Here is a 25,935-nt window from a genome sequence, read left to right as displayed (position 1 = left end):
GTTCCTGCTGCTATTTTCCAGTGTTACCATGGGTGACCCCACTGTTGTAACTTGCACTATGATGTAGCGTTCTCCTCCACTGCATTCAGTGCCACATTGCTCACATTTCACTTGCCGTTCCTGGAATACTTTTCTGTTTCTTCTGTGGGTTTGGTAAATGTAATTATATTTTCTATGTGACCCCCTGACCTGTAAGTCACTCGTCGTGCCCTTCCTGCTGCACGTCCTGCATGCTCAGCTGAAGTGTTTTTGTATTAAATGACTCTGTTAATCCTTTATTCCAGAGTCCAAATCCTGACCAGCCAGGCTTCTAGAAAAATGCAGCAGCCCAGGCTGTATAATGTATTGGGGGGGGGGGGTCTGCACATCAGACCCTGGAGTACTACATTATATACGAGTGTATATTGGCAATCTGACCATGTTGGATTAAATTTGTGTTGATGAGTTGTATGGATATGTTAAAGTGGGGTTTTCCAGTCCTTTGTGTAGGACACCCCCCCCCCCCCCCAATCAGCTATTCTGCAATTACCCTTGTGGTGGAACTACATCTCCGTCTATGGTTGCTCCAATTGGGAGCAGTGATGCAGTAACCAGCACCATCCACTACACACAGTTCAGGCGCTGGAGCTACTGGGCAGCTGATCGGCGGGGTGTTGGCCTATCATGGCCTATCCTGAGGGTCCAGAAAACTCCTGTACATTGTCTTGCAGTGTACACAAACCTTTTACATTGTCACATTGTGTGTCATCATACAATGTCTCCTTGAGATACTGTATTCTGCCATATGCATCATGCACACAACCATATCCATTTTGCGGTCCGCAATTCGTAGATCCGCAAAATATGGATACCATCCATGTGCTGTCCTCAGTTTTTTGTGGGCCCATGGACGTCAATGGGTCCGTCCAGAATAGGACATGTTGTTGTTATTATTATCATGCAATATTTTGCAGAGAAGGCCGCTGCCAGACAGCTCTGACTACGGTTTATCTCCCGGGAGAACAAAAAGACAAACTAATCGGGTGAAAATATTCTCTCAATCCGTGGGTTCAGCCAACAATACACTAATGTGTTAGGCAGGGGACCATAGGTAAACTGGCAGTGATCTGCATTAAGGCTAGGGCTACACGATGACATAGGGCACAACTACACTGCAACATTGATGTCGCACAACAATTTTTAGAATGATAGTCTATGGTGTCGCACTGCGACATGCTGTAACTGCGATGCAACATTCGCAGAAAAATCTATTTCGAATGGATTTTTTGTGACTGTCGAGTTACAGTCGCAGCGCGGCACCATAGACTATCATTATAAAAATTGTGGCGCAACATTGGTGCGACAAAATGTTGTGCGACAAATGTTGTCGTGTAGCCCATAAATTTAGCAATGGCATTTTTTACTAGTAACAAAAATGCCAGAATAAGTGCAATCACACCTGTAGTTTTTGCCACATTTTTTGCAGAGAGTGCCCAGATTTACTATTCCTATAGAAGGCGTATACTTAGACCGGCCATCTAGACCAGCACCAGATTCATCACAGGGGCTCAGGCTGGAGGAGGAATGTGCTGCAGGGATAGACACTGTTCTCTGACTGTATTCCAACTATTGGTTGGCTTAGAATTTTCAGCCAGAATTGTGTTGCAATTTTGGTGAAAAATAGCGCATCTTAGGTCTACTCCTTTCCTACAAAGCCATGCCCACTTCCTGCTAAGTCTCGCCCTTTTTTTGAGAGAACCTGAAAGAGTGTAAAAACACTAGTTGTGCCAAATTTGCATTAGTATGCGCCAATTTGTAGACAGATTCCATGTGCAGACTGAAGAAGGGGCCACTAAGAGCCCCGAAACGCGTTTGTACTGGACCCCCTGATTCAACACAAGGATCACCAACCTTTGCAGCTTTGAACCTTTTTGGAGGAAATCTACTGAGGGTACATCGTATGTATCTGTAGAGCCGCGGACTACAATGAAACTACTGGCACCAGTTAGCACCAGGCTCTTTCACACTTGCGTTATTGTCTTCCGGCATAGAGTTCCGTCGTCGGGGCTCTATGCCGGAAGAATCCTGATCAGGATTATCCTAATGCATTCTGAATGGAGAGAAATCCGTTCAGGATGCATCAGGATGTCTTCAGTTCCGGAACGGAACGTTTGTTGGCCGGAGAAAATACCGCAGCATGCTGCGCTTTTTGCTCCGGCCAAAAATCCGGAACACTTGCCGCAAGGCCGGATCCGGAATTAATGCCCATTGGAAGGCATTGATCCGGATCCGGCCTTAAGCTAAACGTCGTTTCGGCGCATTGCCGGAGCCGACATTTAGCTTTTTCAGAGTGGTTACCATGGCTGCCGGGACGCTAAAGTCCTGGCAGCCATGGTAAAGTGTAGCGGGGGAGCAGTATACTTACCGTCCGTGCGGCTCCCGGGGCGCTCCAGAGTGATGTCAGGGCGCCCCAAGCGCATGGATCACGTCATCCATGCGCATGGGGCGCTCTGACGTCATTCTGGAGCGCCCCGGGAGCCGCACGGACTGTAAGTATACCGCTCCCCTGCTCCCCGCTCCTACTATGGCAACCAGGACTTTAATAGCGTCCTGGCTGCCATAGTAACACTGAAAGCATTTAGAAGACGGTTCCGTCTTCAAATGCTTTCAGTACACTTGCGTTTTTCCGGATCCGGCGGGCACCTCCGGCAACGGAAGTGCATGCCGGATCCCAACAACGCAAGTGTGAAAGAGGCCTAAGTGAAAACTAAGTGTTCAACTAAAGGACATTCTGTTGAAATTCCCTCAAAACTTTTGGATATATCGCACATTATTATTCCACGCTAAAGTCGATACTCACGTTTGTAAGCAGTAGCGGAAGAGCATATTCTGATTACCACGCGGGACGCCGCGGACTGTTGATCGGAGCGGCCTACGTACACCTGTTACGTGAGTAGACAAAATAACCATAGAAGGAATAAGCACTTGCGATGAAAAATATAATCGACATTTAGTCCTATTTGAAGATCTTTATTGACGTTGCATCGTGCTGATTAAAGAGACTAACCAAGCTTATAGTGAAAATTGGATACGCCACGATTATATGTAAGAGTTTGGACATTGGATCGAATATTTGAATCGAATATTTGGAATTCATTAGTATTCTTTTCCTTGTGATTATTTATTTGAAATTTTATTCGAAAATTTATACGAAATTCGAACATTGGATCATAAGATAACCATTGTGTTTTAGCTACTTTGTGGTTTTTATAATTGTTTGTAGGTACTATTTTAGTCTGGCCAGACCTGTGCATTTAATCATTTTATTAACATTGTTATTATTTATAGTACAATATTTTATTGAATTTATTGAATAAAGTAGCATTGACTCCAGATATAGAGAGTGCCCAGCCCTTTCTTTGAAATATCATTACACATCATGTCAGTTCATATACACGCAGTATACCACGGACAGTCGTTTTCCTCTGTAGCCAGGCTGCTGGAGATGGTGCAGTAAGTCCTACCTGTCTTTTATGGCGTTTCCTGGTGATATCAGAGTGTTGGACTTTGTGTGGAGCATTGTGCAGGACTGGGATGTGTCGCTATAGGAGGTGCATAAGTAGCAGACACACCTATTCTTTAGCGCCTGAGGGGTCCCAAAGTTTGTTCTACCACCTAAAAATCACCAGTAGTATGAATGACACATGGTAGGTGGAGGAAGGCCCTTCACATTGGATCCCAGGAGCTGGAAGTTTTGCCCCTGGTGCAGGATGCCGAGCTGCATTGTCTCTCCTGGATTCTCCATGTGTATATATATATGGCCTTATGTAACACACCAACTGCACAGACTGTATTTATAGCAGGCAGCTGGAGAGGAGGAAGTTTTCCAGCATTTTCTGCTGCTCGCTGCATTCCTGGAGACTTCCAGGTTTCATTTGTGTTCCTCTTTCCTGGAGCTGCTGCTCCTTTTCTTGTAGATAAAAAAAATAAAAAACATCTGTCTGTCTCCTATTTATTTATCTATCTCATATTTATCTATTATCGATCTATCGACAGTTGGATAATATACAGAATTTTTGTCTTTTTCTTTTGTGACTTATATCGCCTCTCTGATTTGCAGGGATTTTTTTCTGGGTAGTCGCAATGTGCCAGTGACCTACATCTATATTTAAGGCATCAGACAGAGTTGGCGACAAGTTCAGTCGCAGACATTAACACATCTCCCCTTCCCCCAAATCCCAATTTGAGGATCTTTGGAGGTCTGTTCATGCAGGAGCTCCTGAATCCGCTGCAGACGGAGTGGGGTTTATGCGTGATAACCGCACCATCTGCTGAGCACTGCTCCTACTCCTTATACCGTCAGAGTACAGCTTGCTGGATCAGTCCCCTTTGTGTCTGGATTTACTGTGATGCCCAGTTTATGGAAAAATATGCGCCTTTAACAATCTCCATTTCGGTTTAAAAAATCTAAGTTCATGTAGGAGGTACATTTTGCACTTAAATATATGTCTTGACATTGATGGCAAATTTTCTGTAAGGGGGATGAGTCATGGACAAGAAGTGATAATGGGATGATGTCATCTGTTCTCTGAAAGCAATGACATCACCACTCAATTTATATAAAGGCTTATGTATGAGTTGGTGCTTGTTTTATGATCTACGAGTAGCTAAGGGTCATGGGTTAGCTGCACCCCTCCACTTTATTAGAGGAGAAATTCTACAGTGTACTGTAATATAGTCATACCAGCCAATGTTTTTATCATGATGCCTGTACTTTGCCATATCCTTGCCATGTATGTCTCCTAAGAGACCTACCAATGTTAGGGCGCCCAGTAAAAAACAGCCCTCGGACCCTCCGAAACAAAAGGGTCCAAAATTTTAACGCTTGCCGCATCGAGGTGTGTAATACACCCTTAAGTGTATGTTCACACATCAGGTTTTTTGAATGGGTTTCAATGCAGATTCGGTGCTGAAAACCAGGTCAAATGTGCTCTGAAACACTTCCCGTTGGTTTCAATGGGAGGCCGCTCTGCAGTTCATGTGGCTGAGGATTTTTCACATGCGGTTTTCCAGACCGTGCCAAGACTGTACATATCCATTCTTCGCACAGTTACCGCGTGGGCGCTGCGGCGGGAGCTGGCTCGTGGTTTAGCACCATCCAATAGACCTAAACCGAGAGCAGAACGACAGCATTTTAAATTAAAAAGCATGGCAGAAATAGCAGCGTTTTCTGCCATGGGGTACGCCGCCAATTTTTAACAGTCAAAATCCGTCATGTGAATGCACTCTAAAGGCCCCTTTACACTGCTCCATTGAGCAGATGATTATGTGGAAGGAAGCGTGCTCGTCGGTGGAGGAGACCACTGCTATTACATGCAGAGATCTCCTCCACAGTATGGAGGTGAGCAATCGCTAATGCCATTCGCGTTCCGCTCCTTCATCGGGTAATCAGCGGCACCTTTTATGTATGAAAACTCGTTAGTGATAATCTGCCCGATCATCAGGCAGTGTAAAGCCTCTGGCTCCTTCATTAGCAAACTAGCCTTGGAAAGTTCAATAGAGGATTGGGCTGCTGCACCCCTCTTCCGAGGACATCATCAGCTACAGACCCTTATTTTTGATGACAGACCACGATATTTACTATTATTTTTTTTATTTATTTTTTACGTTTCTTTCAGAACTTTTGTTTTCCCCCCCAAATACATAAATTTTCATATGATGCGTCACTTCTTTCCATCGGTTATTACTGCCGTGCAGCAGTGTACTGTGGGTAAAATGTAATTATATAATCCAAGTATTGTTTTCCTTCCCTGGAGCAGAGCACTAGCAGACCTTTCTGCGCTCTTAATAGGCACCCAAATTAGATTTCTTTTCTTTCTAGGAATACAATACCCCAGTGATGATGATGATGATGAACATGATGTGCTCACATAAAAGGAAAACATTGCTGTCATTTACCCTCTTTATAAACCATGGTTTTATACTCCAGTTACATCCAAAGCTGCACTGAAAAGGTGTTTTTGGTTGCCGCATTCAGTAGCCCATGCATAAAGGTAATACTAATAGTTGTTCACCAGCAATAATTGGCAGCAAGGAAGCCATTTATCGCCATGCCATCTATTCACATTGCAGGCAGCATCTTGTTAATTCCGGATTTTAAAGGGAACCCGTCACCATGAAATGCAGTGCAATCTGCAAGCAGCATGTAATAGAGCAGGAGGAGCTGAGCAGGCTGATGTATAGTTTAATCCGAAAAATATTTGGCAAAACTTGTAATTTATACATTTTAAATCTTTCTTTGCTTAGGAGTCATGTAGGCGGTCCTACTTAATGATTGACAGCCTTCCTTGTATACAAAGGCATGCAGAGATAGCTGTCAGCCTACATGACTCCTAAGCATAGAAAGAGCGGAGATTTAAATGAACAAATTACAATTTATACACAATCTTTTCCTATTAAACTACCTATCAATCTGCTCGGCTCCTCCTGCTCTATTACATGCTGCCTGCAGTCTGCACTGCATTTCATGGTGACGGGTTCCCTTTAAAATCCGGCATTAACACACATGCTCAGATCTGTAGAGATGCTGCCTGCTATGTGAATAGGAGGCATGGCGACAAATGGCTTCCCTGCTGCCAATCATTTCTGCTGAGCAATATTAGCATTACCTTTTAATGTATGAGCTACTGAATGCTGCAACCAAAAAAAGAAAAACTTCTAAATGCAGCTCTGGATGTAATTGTGGTATGAAACAATGGTTTATAAAGAAGGGAAATGACAGCAATGCTGCCTGCAGATTGCAGTGTATTTCATGGTGACAGGCTCCCTTTAAAAAGCTTGTCTCATTTCAGCAAATGGCATTTATCATGTAGAGAAAGTTAATACAAGGCACTTACTAATGTATTGTTATTATCCATATTGCCTCCTTTGCTGGCTCATTTCATTCATTTTTTCCATCAAATTATACACTGCTTGTTTCCCTGGTTACGACCACCCTGTAATCCATCAGCAGTGGCCGAGCTTGCACACTATAGAAAAGCACCAGCCTATGTGAGCGCCCATGGTCCGGCCACCAGAGAGGCCAGCCTGTTTTCCTATAGTGTGCAAGCACGACCACCACTGATGGATTGCAGGGTGGTCTATAACCATGGAATCGAGCAGCGTATAACGTGATGGGAAAATTAATCCAGCTAACAATCAGAATACATTAGTAAGTGGCTTGTATTAAAGGGGTTCTGCACTTTGTTTAAACTGATGATCTATCCTCTGATCGGCGGGGGTCCGACACCCGGGACCCCCTCCGATCAGCTGTTTGTGAAGGCCTTTTCACAGCGTCGCAGCCTTTTCACTGTTTACCGCTGGCTGAGTGACGTCACGAATAGTATCACTGGCCTGGGTGTGGCTAAGCTCCGTTCCCTTGAATAGAGCTTAGCCCCGCCCAGGCCAGTTGATACTAGTCGTGACGTCACTCATCCAGCGGTAAACAGTGAGAAGGCCGCGGCGCTGCAGGAGCGCCGCTGCCTTCTCAAACAGCTGATCGGCGGGGGTCCCGGGTGTCGGACCCCCGCCGATCAGTTGCTGATGATCTACCCAGAGGATAGATCATCATTTTAAACAAAGTGCAGAACCCCTTTAATACAAGCCACTTACTAATGTATTCTGATTGTTAGCTGGATTAACTTTTCCATCACGTTATACGCTGCTCGATTCCATGGTTATAGACCACCCTGCGATCCATCAGTGGTGGTCGTGCTTGCACACTATAGGAAAACAGGCTGGCCTCTCTGGTGGCCGGACCATGGGCGCTCACATAGGCTGGTGCTTTTCTATAGTGTGCAAGCTCGGCCACTGCTGACGGATTACAGGGTGGTCGTAACCAGGGAAACAAGCAGTGTATAATTTGATGGAAAAAATGAATGAAATGAGCCAGCAAAGGAGGCAATATGGATAATAACAATACATTAGTAAGTGCCTTGTATTAACTTTCTCTACATGATAAATGCTATTTGCTGAAATGAGAAAATCCCTTTAACACTTTAACCTTATAATTGCACTTGGAGGAGTTGTGAACATGAGGGCTCATTACATGCCATGGTTTTATCTTAACTAAAGATTTTGGAAACCACTCAGCCCAAAGACTTGCGGAAATTGAAACCCTCTCAAGCTTTGGAATGCAGCCGGCACTGAACAGGTTAAGAGGCGGTCTGCAAGAATCGGGCCCAGTATAATGCGATCATTGTGGAATCAGTGGTTTCCGCAGCCTCTCCCCGCTGCCGAGCGTTTAATTATAAGCGAGGTGACAGATTTCACGAAACTTTTATTCTTGTGTTTGCAAACAAGAGTTTTTAATTACAGCTCAGCACAGGAGGGATCCGCCATGGCCGACACATCCTCACCACATCCTCATTTTTCTCAGTGGCACCGCACCAAAGCAACTAAACGCAGCAACGCTGTCACCCGATGTGCGCTATCGGGATGAAGAGCATCCCATGTCCTAAAACACTGAGGGCTGAAGTGTGGAGGTAGATAAAACAGACTTTAAAGGGGTGGTCAGTGCCTAAATTTAAAGCCATCTTGTCAATTGATTTTTGCTGCCCTATCTGAGAGCAAGATGCAACACAGGGAGAGAAGCTGAGCCCTATAATACATAGGTTTATACGATTTGGAGCAGGATTTCTGGGGAAAAAGACTAATGGGTCATTTATCAAACTGGTATTAAGTAGAACTGGCTTAGTTGTCCATAGCAACCAATCGGATTCCACCTTTCATTTTGGACAGCTCCTTTGGAAAATGAGAGGAGGAATCTGGTTACTATGGTCAACTAAGCCAGTTCTACTTTATACCAGTTTGATAAATGTCCCCCTAAATCCTGACAGGACTCCTAGGAGAGAAAGTAAGAGTCCTGATTACCCCGCCCACACACAGTGATTGACATCTCTCCCTGTATCAGTGTGTGTACAGACAATGCTGTTAATCACTGTGTGTGGGCGAGGTAATCAGGACTCTCTGTCCCATCTAGGAGTCCGGTCAGGATTTACTCTGCTATACTGCGCCAAAACATATACATCTATATATGACAGAGCTCAGCTTCTCTCCTTCTATCATTTTATTCTCGCAGATAAGGCAGCAGAAGCCACCGGACTGGTTTGATTTAAAAAAAACATGCTAAGCCCATTATAAATCTTCTGTTATGGTTGCCCTAATAGGGCTTTCACCCTTGCGCTTACATTTTCCCGATTCCCCACCATGGTGGCAGTAGTCACTTTATTTACTTCTAGTCCGTGGCCATATATTTGTTGTTTTGCTGCCAAACGCATTTCTCTACGTGGCAACTCGTCCACCAGGTTGAGTACCTCCCTGCTAATCTTACTCCTCCTTCTGTTTGTCCACCCCCTCCCCGAACGGACCCCGCTATCGATCCTCTGTGCACAGTACATGCACCAGTGCTTGTGGATGCCTTTTAGGACCGACCATACAGGTTAGACAGTTAGTGGTGTACACTGAGCCTCCGGCCTGGAAGCTTGAAGAGAAAAGAGATGGATCTGACCAGAAGGAACTTCTGTTGGGGTAGACAGGATCACGTCACTGGCATTCACATAGTATGATGGGGATAGCACCCGTAAAGTATATTACAAAGTTAGGCTACTTTCACACTTGCGTTGTTCTTTTCCGGCATAGAGTTCCGTCACAGGGGCTCTATACCGGAAAAGAACTGATCAGGTATGTCCCCATGCATTCTGAATGGAGAGTAATCCGTTCAGTTTGCATCAGGATGTCTTCAGTTCAGTCGTTTTGACTGATCAGGCAAAAGAGAAAACCGTAGCATGCTACGGTTTTATCTCCGGCTAAAAAAACTGAAGACTTGCCTGAACGCCGGATCAGGCATTTTTTCCCATAGGAATGTATTAGTGCCGGATCCGGCATTCAGAATACCGGAATGCCGGATCCGTCGTTCCGGTATGCGCATGCGCAGACTGAAAAAAAGGTGAAAAAATAAATGCCGGATCCGTTTTTGCCGGATGACACCGGAAAGACGGATCCGGCATTTCAATGCATTTTTTCGACTGATCAGGCATTTTTAAGACTGATCAGGATCCTGATCAGTCTTACTAATGCCATCAGTTAGCATACATTTTGCCTGATCCGGCAGGCAGTTCCGGCGACGGAACTGCCTGCCGGATCTCTCTGCCGCAAGTGTGAAAGTAGCCTTAGGCAGAGTTCACGATTCAGTTAATTGGTCAGTTCTTTCCATCAGAGATTGTGAGCCAAAACCAGCAGTGAAGCCTACTGAGAGAGAACGTGTAATGTAAAGATCTGCACTTATTCTGTGTTTTTGACCCGCACCTGGTTTTGGCTCACAATCACCGATGGAAATAACTCTGTGAACTCTGCCTTATTGGAATCTGCAAAGTGAAGCTAACGACCAATACTTAGTGAATCCTTGACAACCCCTTTCAGAGGTAGTTTAGTCTAGAATAGGCATTGCTTGTATGGAAGAGTCATTAGCTGTATATACGCTTGCAATAGGTCCATTCACAGCTGAACATATTAAAGGGAATCTGTCACCTATTTTGAGCCTATGATACTGTTAACATAGCAATGTGCAATAAAGTACCTTCATTCCAGCATGTGTCCTCTTTCTTTTATTCAACTTTTCATTCAGATGAAAAAGCTATTTTTCTGATATGCAAATCAAGTCTCAAGGTGCCCAGAGGGGCGTTATTACTCTGCTCTAGTGCCCAGTAACGCCCCCCCTGCAGTGCCCAGCCCGCCTAAGAAATAAATGTACTCCTACATCCTACATATGTTAACAGTATTATAGGCTCAAAATAGGTGACAGATTCCCTTTTAAGTGATGACTGTGGGGACAGATTTCTCTTATCTTTCATCCTTTGAAACTTCACCAATTAAAGGGCATCTGGCAGAAGATTTGTACCTGAGACTGGCTGACCTGTTACATGTGCGCTTGGCAGCTGAAGGCATCTGTGTTGGTCCCATGTTCATATGTGCCCGCATTAGTGAGAGAAATGATGTTTTAATATATGCAAATTAGCCTCTAGGAGCAATGGGGGCGTTGTCATTACACCTAGAGGCTCTTCTCTCTCTGCAACTGCCGTGCCCTCTCCACGTTTATTGGCAAGCCCAGGCAGTGTGAACGTCATCATGACTGGTCTTGTCAATCAAAGTGTACATGGTGCTGCGGAGCCTCTAGGTGTAACGACAACGCCCCCATTGCTCCTAAAGGCTGATTTGCATATATTAAAACGTCATTTTTCTCAGCAATGCGGGCACATATGAACATGGGACCACCACAGATGCCTTCAGCTGCCAAGTGCACATGCAACAGGTCAGCCAGTGTCATACGTAACAATCCGCCTGACAGATGCCCTTTAAGCAGCAGTTTCACCTGAAATTTCATTGATTCTGGGGTGGAGGGGTCCTAAACAGTGTTCCACTCTGAGAATGAGATTAGTTTTTTTGGGGGGGAAACTGAGGCTAAATGGAGCACTGCAGTGTATCTGGGAGTTTCACTATTGATTATCGGACTAGGGGATTCATCCTGTGAGATAAACCCGTAAACGCACCTTGTAAAACGGTGTAGAGCCGCCCGACAATGCGAGCTGTAATTAAACAATGCAGTCTGTGCTTGATGCTGTGAATGAGTCAGATGGAATAGGAAATAGTGATGCACTGTGTTCGGGAGGAATTTTACACCTCTCGCTCTCTTTTGGAAACAGAATATTCACTGTGAGTCACCATTATCCCTAATCCTTTCAAACCCAGCCTCTGCAGCTGCTTCCATATCCCCTGGGGAGGGTCCTTATCGCCTGGCAACCAAGCGCCAGGGTAATGTGCTCCAAGCAGGTTCTATTTATACCCCCCACCTCCGTCCACCATGTTCATGTGTGTGATAGAGTGCCTGCTGCGCCAGGCCTGACCTACTACATTATTATATGGGAAAACTGATATCAAGTAGTATGGAAATCAGTTATTTCCGATATTAAGGCATGGTACATTTAAGGCTACATGCACACGACCGTATGTTTGTTTTTTGCGGTCCGCAAATTGCGGATCCGCCAAAAAAACGGATCCGTTTTTGTTTTTTTTGCAGATCCATTGTAACAATGCCTAAAACGGACAAGAATAGCACATGTTCTATTTTTTTTTTTTTTGCGGGGCTACGGAACGGAGATACTGATGCGGACAGCACACGATGTGCTGTCCGAATTATTTGCGGACCCATTGAAATGAATGTGTCCACATCCTATCCGCAAAAAAAACGGAACGGACACAGAAACAAACAACGTTCGTGTGCATGCAGCTTTACTGTGACCTTCCTCTGCTTTATTCTAATTTAGATGCAACAGGTGTCACAGTAGGCCTCCCCAGGCTTTCAGTATAGTAGTTTTTTAGGCAGCGCTTCAGCATTTTCCACCCTAAGGCCTCATGCATACAACCATAGCATTAACTTGAATGTGGGTCCACAATCCGGAAGATACGGTGCAGTGCGGGACGGAGGCACGGATCGGAAGCCCACGGAAGCATTACGGAGTGCCTCCATGGGTTTTCTCTCCGCACAGCAAAAAAGTAGTGCATGCAAATGAATGGGTCCTTAAAAGATGTCTTGAAGGCGTTGTCTGCTTTGGACAATGCCTATTTGTTAGAAGGGTCCCTTTAAAGTGAATGTGTCATCAGAAAATGTCCAATTGTTTAAATAATTTTTTATGTTTAACATACAGTATTTTTTATGAATTTTTGATATTTTTCATGTCAATATTTATATTTTAACAAAAATCCTGCAGTTTTCGCACTGGCCACTAAACCTAATAATAGACGCCACTTCTTGGTCTGTACAGATCACTTTACTGCAGTTATCTGCTTATCTGTCATTCTAATCTGCCTGTAATGATATCACCTCTGTGTATAGAAAAGACATGATCCACCATTCACAGTAGATGATTGTAAAAGCCTATCTATTCTTTCCTTGTACAATGACCTCTGCACAGGTCACAGAGGATGCCTAGAAGACTCTCCCATAGAAGTCAATGAGGTCCCCTCCAGGCCATTGTGTCTATGGACCGTGGGGCTGCCGTAAAGCTATTTTCTTAATGCTTTCTAAATGCTCAGACAATGCTCAAACTATAAAACGGATTAGAAAAAAAGGATGTGTGTCGCCATCTGGTTTTAACTGCCAGATAAAAATTTTGGTGACGTTAACAAACTATATAAATGTGGTATCACTGTATTTATACTGACCCACAGAACTCCATAAATACAAATCTTGTTAAACAATGGTGAATTACATTTTTTTTTTCTCCCAATTGTACCCCTTAATTTTTTTTTTTTCCAGCTTCCTAATACATCTTATGAAGTATTAAATGGTGTCTTTAGAAAGTACTGTGCCACTTCTCTCACAAAAATCAAACCCTTATACGACTATATGAACAGAAAAGTAAAAAAAAGTTTGAGCTTTTGGCAGGCTGGTAGGAAAAACCAAAATGAGGAAATTTGTTTGCTGGAGGTTAAGCTAGCCATACATGACTAGAGGTTTTAAATGGCCACTCTCTGAATGAGCCGTCATTGGAAACATACAGCAAAGTCCAATTTGCTGCAGCCCCCAAAATCTGTTCTTGGGGGACGAAATACCGCAGGAATTAGATTGCAAAATATGAACATTTTATAAACTTGTGCCAAGTATCTTTTTTTCAAGTTTAAGACGTCATCTGGCCATGGGATACTCTCTTCTCTGTCCCCTTTTTCTATTGTCTATATTTTAGCAAGAAGAGTTTACTGGAGTGTAAGTGACACAACTGTAGTTGCAGACTACGCAAGGCCTGCTTGTAGTCTGTAACCATGGAAACACTGGAGCTGTAGATACAAAATTTTGCAAAGTTACTTACATTATTATTATTATTATTATTATTATCTTGAAGCAAGAAAAATTGCTTGTTACAATGGACATGGCCTCTTATTAGATGATGCACAAAGCAGCCAAATTGCTTCAGACCACACATGCTACATGCTCTAGGGGGAGATTTATCAAACTAGTGTAAAACGCAACTGTTTTAGTTGCCCATAGCAACCAATCGTATTCCATTTTTTTTATTTTTTCACAGCTCCTTTGGAAAATGAAAGGTGAAATCTGGTTGCTATGGGGAACTAAGCCAGTTCTACTTTATAGCAGTTTGATAAATCTTCCCCCTGGAGGCCACATGCAGACGAAACTCCTCGCACCCATGAACAACAATGGCTGTGCGAGTTTTCAGATAAAGCCAAGTTCTTACTTTCAAAATCGTGTGGTCATTTGTGGGCAACATTCCGCTCGCATGTGTCTGCCAGTCAGCGGGGAAAAAGCCTTAGGCCGAGTTCACTCTTCAGTTATTTGGTCAGTTATTGCCAACAGTTATTGTGAGCCAAAAGCAGAGAACAGTAGGAAATCTTTACACTATAACTTATCTGTGTGAAGCCTCCATATTTTGGTTTTGGCTCAAAATAAGGCTACATGCACACGACCGTATGTGTTTTGCGGTCCGCAAACGGCGGATCCTCAAAAAAACAAACGGATGACATCCGTATGCCATCCACTTTTTTATTTTATTTGCGGATCCATTGTAACAATGCCTAAAACGGACAAGAATAGGACAGGTTCTATTTTTTTTTGCGGGGCTATGGAACGGACATACTGATGCGGACCGCACACGGTGAATGGGTCCGCATCCTATCCGCAAAAAAAAACGGAACAGACATGGAAACAAACAACGTTCGTGTGCATGAGGCCTAACTGATGGAAATAACTGACCAAAGAACTGAAGTTTGAACTTGGCCTTAGGCCTCCTGCACACGGCCGTTTTTTTTTTTTTCCCGTTTACTGGCCGTTTTTTGCGTTCCGTATACGGAACCATTCATTTCAATGGTTCCGCAAAAAAAACTGAATGTACTCCGTATGCATTACATTTCCGTTTTTCCGTTCCGTTTTAACATAGAACATGTCCTATTATTGCCCGCAAATCACGTTCCGTGGCTTCATTCAAGTCAATGGGTCCGCAAAAAAAACGCAACACATACGGAAATGCATCCGTATGTCTTCCGTTTCCGTTCCGTTTTTTGCTGAACCATCTATTAAAAATGTTATGCCCAGCCCAATTTTATCTATGTAATTACTGTATCCTGTATATGCCATACGGAAAAACGGAACGGAAGAACGGAACAAAAACGGAAACACAACGGAAACAAAAAACGGAACAACGGATCCGTGAAAAACAGACCGCAAAACACTGAAAAAGCCATACGGTCGTGTGCAATAGGCCTTAGGCTGCGTTTACATGGATCCCTTGCAACTTGTGCCCATAGGAGTCAACAGTCTAAGGACAGACACAGACGAGCGAGTTAAATGAGAGAAACTTGCAGCGTGTGGCAGTGTGAGGTCCCCTTCTGAACTCTGCTCCTCTGACTGGATTTTATTACAAGCTAGCGTTGGTTCGCTTTTGCTTTGGAGGCTACGTTAGGAGCTTCAATTGCAGGTTATGTGAAAGCTGCTTGACACCAAGAACAACACCATGGAAATTATGAAAACCTGACGGACCCTATTACAGACCTCCTATGATGGGCAGAATAATGGAAATAAATAGAGATGAGCGAATTTCATATTTTGAAATTCGTTCACAATTGGTTTGGTGGTAAAAGGTGAATTGCGTTATGGATTCCGTTACCACGGACCATAAGACAGCTCTATGATGGAATCCATAACGGAATGCCTTTAGAGGCATTCCGTTATTCATTCTGTCATAATAGAAGTCTATTGGCTGCAAAACGGATCCGTCCCGTTTCTGTTGTGCAGGGGAGTCCTCTCCTGCATACCGGAAACGAGACAGATCAGTTTTGCAGCCCATAGACTTCTATTATGATGGAATGAATAATGGCATTCCGTCATAGAATTGCGTTATTGGCCGTGGTAAAGGAATTTATAACGCAATTCACCTTTTACCACCAAACGAAGTGTAAACGAATTTCAAAATATGAATATTTCATCTCTAGAAATAAACTATGCCGATGTGAACAAGCCCTAAACTGAAGAATATATAAAGACATTTTTTGTTTCCCAGGAGAGCAGTCTCCTCCTATGTCTGGCTGTAAGACAACTAGCTGGGTCAGAAGCCTCCCCTCCTGTCCGGCCTGCAGTATGACAGAATGAGCAGTAAACCCTAAGCACATCCTCCTCAGCCTGACACCAGAACATAGAGCAGATAAGGGCTCATGCACACGAGCGTATGGCTTTTTCAGTGTTTTGCGGTCCGTTTTTTACGGATCCGTTGTTCCGTTTTTTGTTTCTGTTGTGTTTCCGTTTCCTTTCGGTTTTTCCGTTTCGTTTTTCCGTATGCCACATACAGTATACAGTAATTACATAGAAAAAATTGGGCTGGGCATAACATTTTCAATAGATGGTTCCGCAAAAACGGAACGGATACGGAAGACATACGGATGTATTTCCGTATGTGTTCCGTTTTTTTTGCGGACCCATTGACTTGAATAGAGCCACGGAACGTGATTTGCAGGCAATAATAGGACATGTTCTATCTTTCAACGGAACGGAAATACGGAAACGGAATGCATACGGAGTACATTCAGTTTTTTTTGCAGACCCATTGAAATGAATGGTTCCGTATACGGAACGCAAAAAAACGGCCCGCAAAACGGAAAAAAAAAACACGGTAGTGTGAAAGAGGCCTAAGGCCCCCTGCACACGAACGTGTGCTTCCCGTTGCCGTATTGCGGACCGTATTTGCAGATCCGCAATAGACGGGTGCCGTTCCATGGGCATTCCGCATCCCGGATGCGGACCCATTTACTTGAATGGGTCCGCAAATCCAGAGATGCAGAATTGTGCGGAACGGAAGCACGGAACGGAACCATTCAACCTTTTACAGTAAAAAAACAAAAACTACACATTGACTGCAGATATGTTCTGGAACGGGTTTCGTCCCGTACTTCCGTTCCGCAAAAAGATAGAACGTGTCCTATCTTTTTGCGGAACGGCCGGGTCGCGGACCCATTAAAGAGAATGGGTTCGCGATCCGCTGCGGCTGCCCCACGGACTGTGTTTGTGCACTGCGGGCCGCAGCACGACCACGGGGTGCACACGTTCGTGTGCAGGGGGCCTAACTCTGTATTCTATGCAGGAGTGCTATAAGGGTCCTTACACACACAAATTTGGCTCTGGCGTTTTTTTTACCAGCAAAAAAAATGTTGAACAATGTAGTAGACAAAATGCAAAAAAAAAAAAAAGCACAAGTGCAGAAAAACCCTTAGGCCCCTTTCACACGGGTGAGTTGAACGCATTGCACCACCCGCACTGAATACCGACCCATTCATTTCTATGGGGCTCTTCACATGAGCGGTGATTTTCACGCATCACTTGTGCGTTGCGTGAAAATCGCAGCATGCTCTATATTCTGCGTTTTTCACGCAACGCAGGCCCCATAGAAGTGAATGGGGTTGCGTGAAAATCGCAAGCATCCGCAAGCAAGTGCGGATGCGGTGCGATTTTCATGCACGGTTGCTAGGAGACGATCGGGATGGAGACCCGATCATTATTATTTTCCCTTATAACATAACATGGTTTTAAGGGAAAATAATAGCATTCTGGATATAGAATGCATAGTAAAATAGCGCTGAAGGGGTTAAAAATAATAATAATAATAATTTAACTCCCCTTAATCCACTTGCTCGCGCTGCCAGCATCTCGTCTGTCTCCTTCTTTGCTGAACAGGACCTATGGTGACGTCACTCCGGTCATCACATTATCCATCACATGACCCATCACCATGGTAAAAGATCATGTGATGGATCATGTGATGACCGGAGTGACATCACCACAGGTCCTGTTCAGCAAAGGAGGAGACAGACGAGATGCCGGCAGCGCGAGCAAGTGGATTAAGGTGAGTTAAAAAAATAAATTATTTTATTTTTTTAACCCCTCCAGCGCTATTTTACTATGCATTCTGTATTCAGAATGCTATTATTTTCCCTTTTATAACCATGTTATAAGGGAAAATAATACAATCTACACAACCCCGATCCCAAGGCCGAACTTCTGTGAAGAAGTTCGGGTTTGGGTACCAAACATGCGTGATTTTGCACTCGCGCGGAAAAATCGCGCGTGTTCCCGCAACGCACCCGCACCTTTTCCTGCAACGCCTGTGAAAGGGGCCTTAGGCTTCTTTCACACAGGCGTGTCCGGATTAGGTCCGGATGCGTCCCGGTGCATTGCGGCAAACCCGAGCGAGTAGGAACGCAATTGCAGTCAGTTTTGACTGCGATTGCGTTCCGATGTTCAGTTTTTATTGCGTGGGTGCAATGTGTTTTGCACGCGCGTGATAAAAAACCGACTGTGGTACCCAGACCCGAACTTCTTTACAGAAGTTCAGGTTTGGGTTAGTTGTAGTGTAGATTGTATTATTTCCCCTTATAACATGGTTATAAGGGAAAATAATAGCATTCTGAATACAGAATGCATAGTACAATAGGGCTGGAGGGGTTTAAAAAAATAATAATTTAACTCCCCTTAATCCACTTGTTCGCGCAGCCGGCATCTCTTCTGTCTTTATCATGGTGATGGATCGTGTGATGAACGCAGTGACGTCATCAAAGGTCCTATTGCTCACCGATGAAGACAGAAGAGATGCCGGCTGCGCGAACAAGTGGATTAAGGTGACTTAAATTATTATTATTATTTTTTAACCCCTGCAGCCCTATTTTACTATGCATTCTGTATTCAGAATGCTATTATTTTCCCTTATAACCATGTTATAAGGGAAAGTAATACAATCTACACTACAACTAACCCAAACCGGAACTTCTGTAAAGAAGTTCGGGTCTGGGTACCACAGTCGGTTTTTTATCACACGCGTGCAAAACGCATTGCACCCGCGCGATAAAAACTGAACATCGGAACGCAATCGCAGTCAAAACTGACTGCAATTGCGTTCCTACTCGCGCGGGTTTGCCGCAATGCACCGGGACGCATCCGGACACGCCCGTGTGAAAGAGGCCTAAGGGCCACTATATTTCTTGCTTACTTTTATAATTCATTTCTAGGTTTAGTATTCATTTAATTCAATCTCTGTCATTAACCAAATGCATACCAATCTCAAAAGACCTGAGGAATTCATTATAATGAAGTGTAGGGTTTTATTACCCTCACCCCATATATTGACTTTGCTGATGGAGAATGTTGAACATACATTTTTTTTTCAGGCCTCCAGTGCTTCAGTCCCATGTTCTTACAGGCTTAAAGGGCAGAGTCTGAAATAGTGCTTACAATTTGGCAAGTACGGCTATTTCTGGTGGAGCTGAGATTTTCAGGGAATCACAAGGACACTACATCTGCTAGCACATACCAGCTTAGCACATACCAGGTGGTGGTCTTATCCCTGTTGCTGTCTTTCAATTCCTGGTAGACCTGGTCTTACCTGTCGTCGTTCTATCTCGTTGATGTAGTGCAGACAATGGGGCAGATTTAGTAAGCCTATAAATGGCGTAAACTTAAACCGGCTGTCTAGCCCTGCACCAGGTTTATCACAGTGGTCCCGGCTGGATGACTCATTTGGTGCTTGAATAGACCCTTTATACTTACTCTTGGTTGGCATGGTTTGGAACAGAATTTTATGCCAGAATTGTGGTGCCATTTTGGCACTTAATGTCACGTACCCTTTCCCGCAAAGCCATACAGCTTTCCTGTTAAGCCACCCACCCTTGTCAGACAGGGTGCAGATAATTTATCTAAACCTATATGTCTCAAATTATGCCACATTTTGCTCAATTACCACCATAATCTAGAAAATGAGGGTTTAAGATGGAAGCAGAAACCATGTTTTATTATTGGTTTGCTTAGAGATTCAGTTAAAAGTTCTTGATTGCAGTTTCCACCAAGTAAGGCATATCAGCTGAATGGTAGTTCATTTGAGTGGGTACCATGTATTCCTGGGTATCATTGTTGCCATCATTCTGAGACCCTGGGTATTTATGTTGGCAAAGTTTTGGATGTGGTGGTGTCATGGTTTTGTATCCATGGTTGTTGGTGGCTGGTTCTAGGTCCAAGGGTGTTGGTGGTTGTCATGGTTCATATCCCATGGTTGGTTGGTGTGCTGTGATTTTTGGGTCCATGGTTGTTGTTACTGCTTTGTTCTGTGACTCTGCATAGTATTGTGTTATTGTTCTTCTCCTCTGATTGTTGGTGTCGCTGTGATTTTATACGCTAGGTGGTAATATAGCTGTGGTCATGGTTCAATGTTTTTTGGACATGCCTAAGGCTTTTAACATTTCAGCCTGTGAATATGAATACGTTTTTGATTTCAGGGGCATCTTGACTATGTATTATCATTGTGTTCTCTCTTCTCCATGGCTCCATAATAACTCGCACACTTCTCATCTTCTACCTCTAGGTATTATCAATCCAAAGAATCCAAAGGAACCAGCTAAAAGTTTCAGCTTTGACTACTCATACTGGTCCCATACCTCGGTAAGTGGCCACGCTTCCTGTAGTTCAACCTTTTACAGTAAAAAAAACCAAAAAATAAATCCACATTGACTGCAGATATGTTCTGTAGTGGTATTGCCTTCTGAAGGGTTTGGCTATTTTTCAGTTTGGTCACCAGTGTCCAGTGGTGCATTGACTGGTCGCTTTCTCTCTTTACACAGCCGGATGATCCATGCTTTGCATCCCAGAGCCGCGTGTACAATGACATTGGAAAGGAAATGCTGGAACATGCCTTCGAGGGCTACAACGTTTGTATATTTGCCTATGGGCAGACAGGTGCCGGCAAGTCCTATACGATGATGGGTAAACAGGAGGAGACGCAGGCGGGCATTATACCTCAGGTACACGGATTGGTTTTTGTGTGGCATGGAGTGAAGCTTATAACTATTCCTGTATTTGACTTGCAGACAGTGCAACATTTTACCCCCATTGGTTTCAGACTCATGTCCAGAGTATAGCAAGACAGCTGTGCAAACCACTGTGGGACCTTGTATCCATCTGCATTTTAGGGCATGCAGACACTTGGGGCTTAGCCTGTCTGTACTCGGCTTAGGCCCCACCAACCCTAATAACAAGATGTCTAGTTTCCCGCAGAGATGTAGTTGTGCATGTGCAGTCACTTTTCATCATAGATGAGGTGCTTGGCTGTTTCCGTATTTTCCATATTCTATCATGGAGAGTGACCACACATGCACTGCCACGTCTCCTCCAGAAACGGGGATCCAGACATCCTCATTCTATATTATGGTGTGCATGCGAGCAATCAGTCCCCTACTAGTTGGATATTTCTGTGATAACATCTCCGTATATTAAAGGGGTTGTCTGACCTTTACTAAATAATGGCTTACGCTGAGGATAGGCCGTCACTTAATAAAGCCCAGACAACCCCTTTAAGATTGACTATTGGGAATTGATTACAGTTCATCGGAGCTACTTTTAATCTCTCAAATCCCTGTTTGTTTGTTTTTTCTCTTCTTTCCCCAGCTTTGTGAGGAACTATTTGAAAAAATTAATTGTAATAACACTGAGGAGGTCTCATTCTCTGTAGAGGTGAGTAGTTACAGTACATCCTGTTTTTTAGGTGTTATATGTAATGAGAACCTGATTTTTACATGTAGTGCCACATGACAACACATTGGCCATGGCATCCAGTCTGATTACTGCTAATTATTATATAAAAGCTGACATCTGATTGGCTGCTATCGTGGCAGATTTGTTTCCTAAAATGTATTAATGTAATTATCCAGCATTTTCATTATCTGGGTAGTTTGTTGTCCTTTAGTACAATTTCCTGACAACCCTGCGGGATATACATGACTATCATCGCTGCTTTGTGCAATTCCTGGCTGTACTTGTTCTGCTGGGAGCAGTATATGTGATTATATAAGATTACAAGCGCTGGAGATTTGGGCTTGTGGAATCCGAGTGCCGGCAGGTTACAGAGCTGTTTTGGCATAAGCGGGTTTTGCCAATGTAGCGTATGGGAAATGCTGCTGGCATGGGGTCCAGATAATTGCAGGTTTTATCACAAGATCAGTTCTTTTATCTACGTCAAACGTGTAACTTGAGTTTAGATTTTTTTAAAACTCAACTGTGAGACACTGCATTGCAATGATATGAAGTGAGAGCAAGCATCCAGGGCAAGGACGATGACTAGTAACAAATGCAGTCATGAGACTCTTCTGGCCATTTGTTAATGTCCCTTTAATCCTCGGAGCCAACGTGGTGCCAAATGATTCATTGACATTGGATACATATGATTTGTTTGCGTACAATATTCACAAATGAACAGCACAACCAAAACAATAGTAAAGTAAGGTACAAGCTGGACGCCAGGATGCTTCGGTTGTATGTAATAAAAAAATCTGGTAATTTATTCACCCAGCAGACATTGGGTGAATAAATCACTTGATTTTTCGTAAATCAGTTGTCCAACTGAGTTTATCCGAGATGCTCCACGATCCCTTGTGGCTGCTACTTCCTGATCCGTCCCCCAGTGACTTTCAATGGTGTTCAAGACGGATCCGTCTTGGCTATGTTAAAGATAATACAAATGGATCCATTCTGAACAGATGCATGCGGTCGTATTATCTGAAAGGATCCGCACCAAACGTGAGTAAGTAGCCTTTACATTGTGTGCCAGGACGGATCTGTTTGGCTCAGTTTCGTCAAGCGGACAGCAAAACGCTGCAGGCAGCGTTTTGGTGTCCGCGTCCAGAACGGAATGGTGACTGAACGGAGGCAAACTGATGCATTCTGAGTGGATCCTTTTCCATTCAGAATGCATTAGGGAAAAAACTGATCCGTTTTGGACCGCTTGTGAGAGCCCTGAACGGATCTCACAAACGGAAAGCCAAAACACCAGTGTGAAAGTAGCCTAAGGCCCCCAATAAACACGTAAGCTCATAAGCTCCCTCTAGTGGCGGCTGCACTCAGCCAGAATTTGTCATTTAACTCTATGGCTGTGTGAAGGGAAGTATTTGCTCTTAGTTGGAGATGATCTAACAAGACTATTGTAATTGGGCATAAAATCTACTGCTTTAAAGAGTATGGTTGCTTTGGAGGTATGATTGATATTTGCTCTTTACTAATATTATAGGTGTTAACATTAATACCCTTGTTTTTTTCTCATTGGGTCCTTAGTGGCATCTGATTAGTTCATTGCTCGGTTCTGATCATTGTGGGAGGGGAGGGACATGAATGATAGCAGCATATAGTGAGGGGAGACTTGGATTTCAGGGGCTCTGGTATTTTTAGATTGGATCTCTCTCTTCAGCATTGCTTTATATTTTGCTTTCTCAGCACCAAACACCATTCATTATTTATAGGAATTGCATCCCTTTAAAATCCATATCTAACAATTACCTCTTCAGAGAGGCATATGAAGGCATCTTGTTCCTGTTACCAGGTTTAAACCTTGATCCCTTCCCCCTCAGTTAAGGCAGACCTACAGATTATTATTGACCGTCTCTGTCTGGGCTTGCCAGTTAGAGAGAGATTTTGTAAACCTCTACAAATCATGCACTGCTGGAAAATTGTTTACATCTTTGCAAACCTCATTATAATCCTACAACCGTGAACTAAATTACCATATATTTCACCCAGAGAAATGCAGAATAAATTTTAAACCACTTACAGCTCGTAAAAAAGATTTCAGCGGGTACCAGATTTCAGCCAGTGTGACCAGTGTAGCAACCCATGCATGGTCTACCCTCAGTGTATGGGCAACAGGTACATTTTAACAAGGTGATCGGACCAAAGCATTTTGGGAAATGGCTGCTATGCAGATTATAATTGACTTCAGTACATACCTTCTATGTAAGTTAAAGGGGTTGTCCACTTTTTAATATTGATGACCTGTCCTCAGGATAGGGGTCCGAATCTTTAAGATAATTCTGTACAGTAAACAGGGGCTTAGCTAACATGGAAGCAGGGGAAGAAGCTACTATGGGGCCCAAACTCGGGAAGGGACCCAGGAGGAGGACAAATGAGTTTATTTTCAGGGCCCAGGGAGCGGTGAGTATGGTGCTTCTAGTCCTAGCAGTGGTATTACTCACCGCTCCCTGGTTGTCTTCTCTGTCACCTGCACTGCACTAAATCCTGGCAGTGCACTGCTTCAGGACCGGACATAATGTGCGTAGGAGTGCTCTATGACCTGACGCTGGGTGATGTCAGGTCACGGTGTAGAGCATGCTGCGCGAAGAGTGGAGGCGTCTGTAGGAAGAAAAGAGTGGAGTTTTTTTTGTTTTTTTTTTGTTTTGTTTGGTCTGAGTTCTGCATTAAGGAGACTGAAGGGGGGGAGCATTCAAAATGTGCTGTGGGGCCTAGTCAGTTCTAGTTACGCCACTAACTGTAGTGTACTTTGTATTTTATATGCACAGAGAAACTTCGCTCACGATTCTCCCAGATTCAGGGCTTAATGCTGCTGATTATACAAAGCAATTGAAGAGCTACACTCCTAGTGAATTATTCATAGTTTCCTTCTAAAAGTTTAATGCATACATTACTAATGTGCGCTTATGAGCCAAACCGCTTCTACCCATTCAGATGATGATAAAGTATTTTTTTTTCCTTTTATTTTTTTAATTTTTTTTATTTTTTTTTTTATAGTAGTGAGATTTAAATCTGCAGAGCCCACCTAGCTTTGTAATGAGTACACATAACTTCCACTGGATGCTTGGTTCTATACAAGGGCATATTAGAAAGATTTAATAATTCTGGATATATTAGATCAACGATAAAATGGTTGCAGATCCTTTTAACCCCTTCCTGCTCTGAGCCATAATAGTATGTTGCAGCTTAAAGGTACTTAAACCTCAGTGACATATTAAGGAACTGTGATGGCAGGGGCTCAGGACCTGTGTGGGTGCCGGCTTATCCTATCATCCCTGCCATGTGAGCACGGAGTGCCAAGGTGTTGCTGTTGCAGCCAGGGTCCTAACAATGGCCCTGAGACCTGTTATGTACAGATGCCTATTAAGCCCTGCCCTGTCAGTTTTATTACAACTGATCTGTTCAAATCCCCTAAAAATAATTAATAAAAAAAAAGTATTTTGAATAAACAATTTCTTTTCCCCACTTACTAACTCCTATATTTAATAAAAAGAAAATATAAGAAACTATGGGGACTGCTTCTAAATGTAAGGCTAGGTCTACACGATGATAAGTCGCACGACAGATAGGGCAGAACTACACTGCAACATTTGTTGCGCGACATTTTGTTGCACCAATGTCGCGCAACAATTTTTATAATGGTAGTCTATGGTGTCGCACTGCAACATGCGACATGCTGCGACTGCGACGCGACAGTCGCAGAAAAACCCATCTCGAATGGATTTTTTGCGACTGTCGCAGTCGCAGCATGTCGCATGTTGCAGTGCGACACCATAGACTACCATTATAAAAATTGATGCATGACATTGGTGCTACAAAATGTCGCGCGACAAATGTCATCGTGTAGACCTAGCCTAAGCCAGCTTCCTTGCTGGCGTAGATTTAGATCATTTTCTACGCCTAAAAAAGGCATAGAAAATGATGAATGAGACGGGCCGACCTGTCCCTTTCCCCAACCTCGCCACGCCCACTTTTTTAGTCCTGGTGTGAGTGGGAAAAAGTCACAAATTGTGGCACAAGTAACAATTGCGCTGCAATCTGCGCCTAAAATACACCTAATATAGGCGTATTTCGGGTTAATAAATATACCCCTATGAGTTTAATCTCTGTCTGTAACAACCTAAACAATGCAATGATCTTGTATGATAAACATAGTAAAAAAAAAATGTAATAAAAAAAATAAATACCAAAATTGCTGCTCTTTGTTCATTCCACCACCTGATAAAAGGAATATAAAGCGATCAAAAAGTATTAAGAGTATTGTACTGATTCCCAAAATGACACCAATGAAATCTACAGTTCATCCC

At 43.5% G+C, this 25,935-nt stretch overlaps 1 protein-coding gene across 8 annotated transcripts in view; it reads left to right on the top strand.

Moving 5' to 3' along the window:
* The window catches only part of KIF1B (kinesin family member 1B), a 151,554-nt gene that overhangs the window by 39,551 nt on the left and 86,068 nt on the right, over positions 1-25,935 (top strand). For all 8 annotated transcript variants that reach the window (XM_040430752.1, XM_040430748.1, XM_040430749.1 and 5 more), the window contains exons 3-5: positions 20,421-20,497; positions 20,677-20,856; positions 21,500-21,565. In XM_040430752.1, coding sequence (XP_040286686.1) covers positions 20,421-20,497; positions 20,677-20,856; positions 21,500-21,565 — 323 coding nt within the window. The remainder of the gene's footprint in view (positions 1-20,420; positions 20,498-20,676; positions 20,857-21,499; positions 21,566-25,935) is intronic.

The sequence above is a fragment of the Bufo bufo genome, chromosome 1 (assembly GCF_905171765.1).
Source record: "Bufo bufo chromosome 1, aBufBuf1.1, whole genome shotgun sequence".
Classification (NCBI taxonomy): Eukaryota; Metazoa; Chordata; class Amphibia; order Anura; family Bufonidae; genus Bufo; species Bufo bufo.
This window is presented reverse-complemented; position numbering and strand designations above follow the sequence as displayed.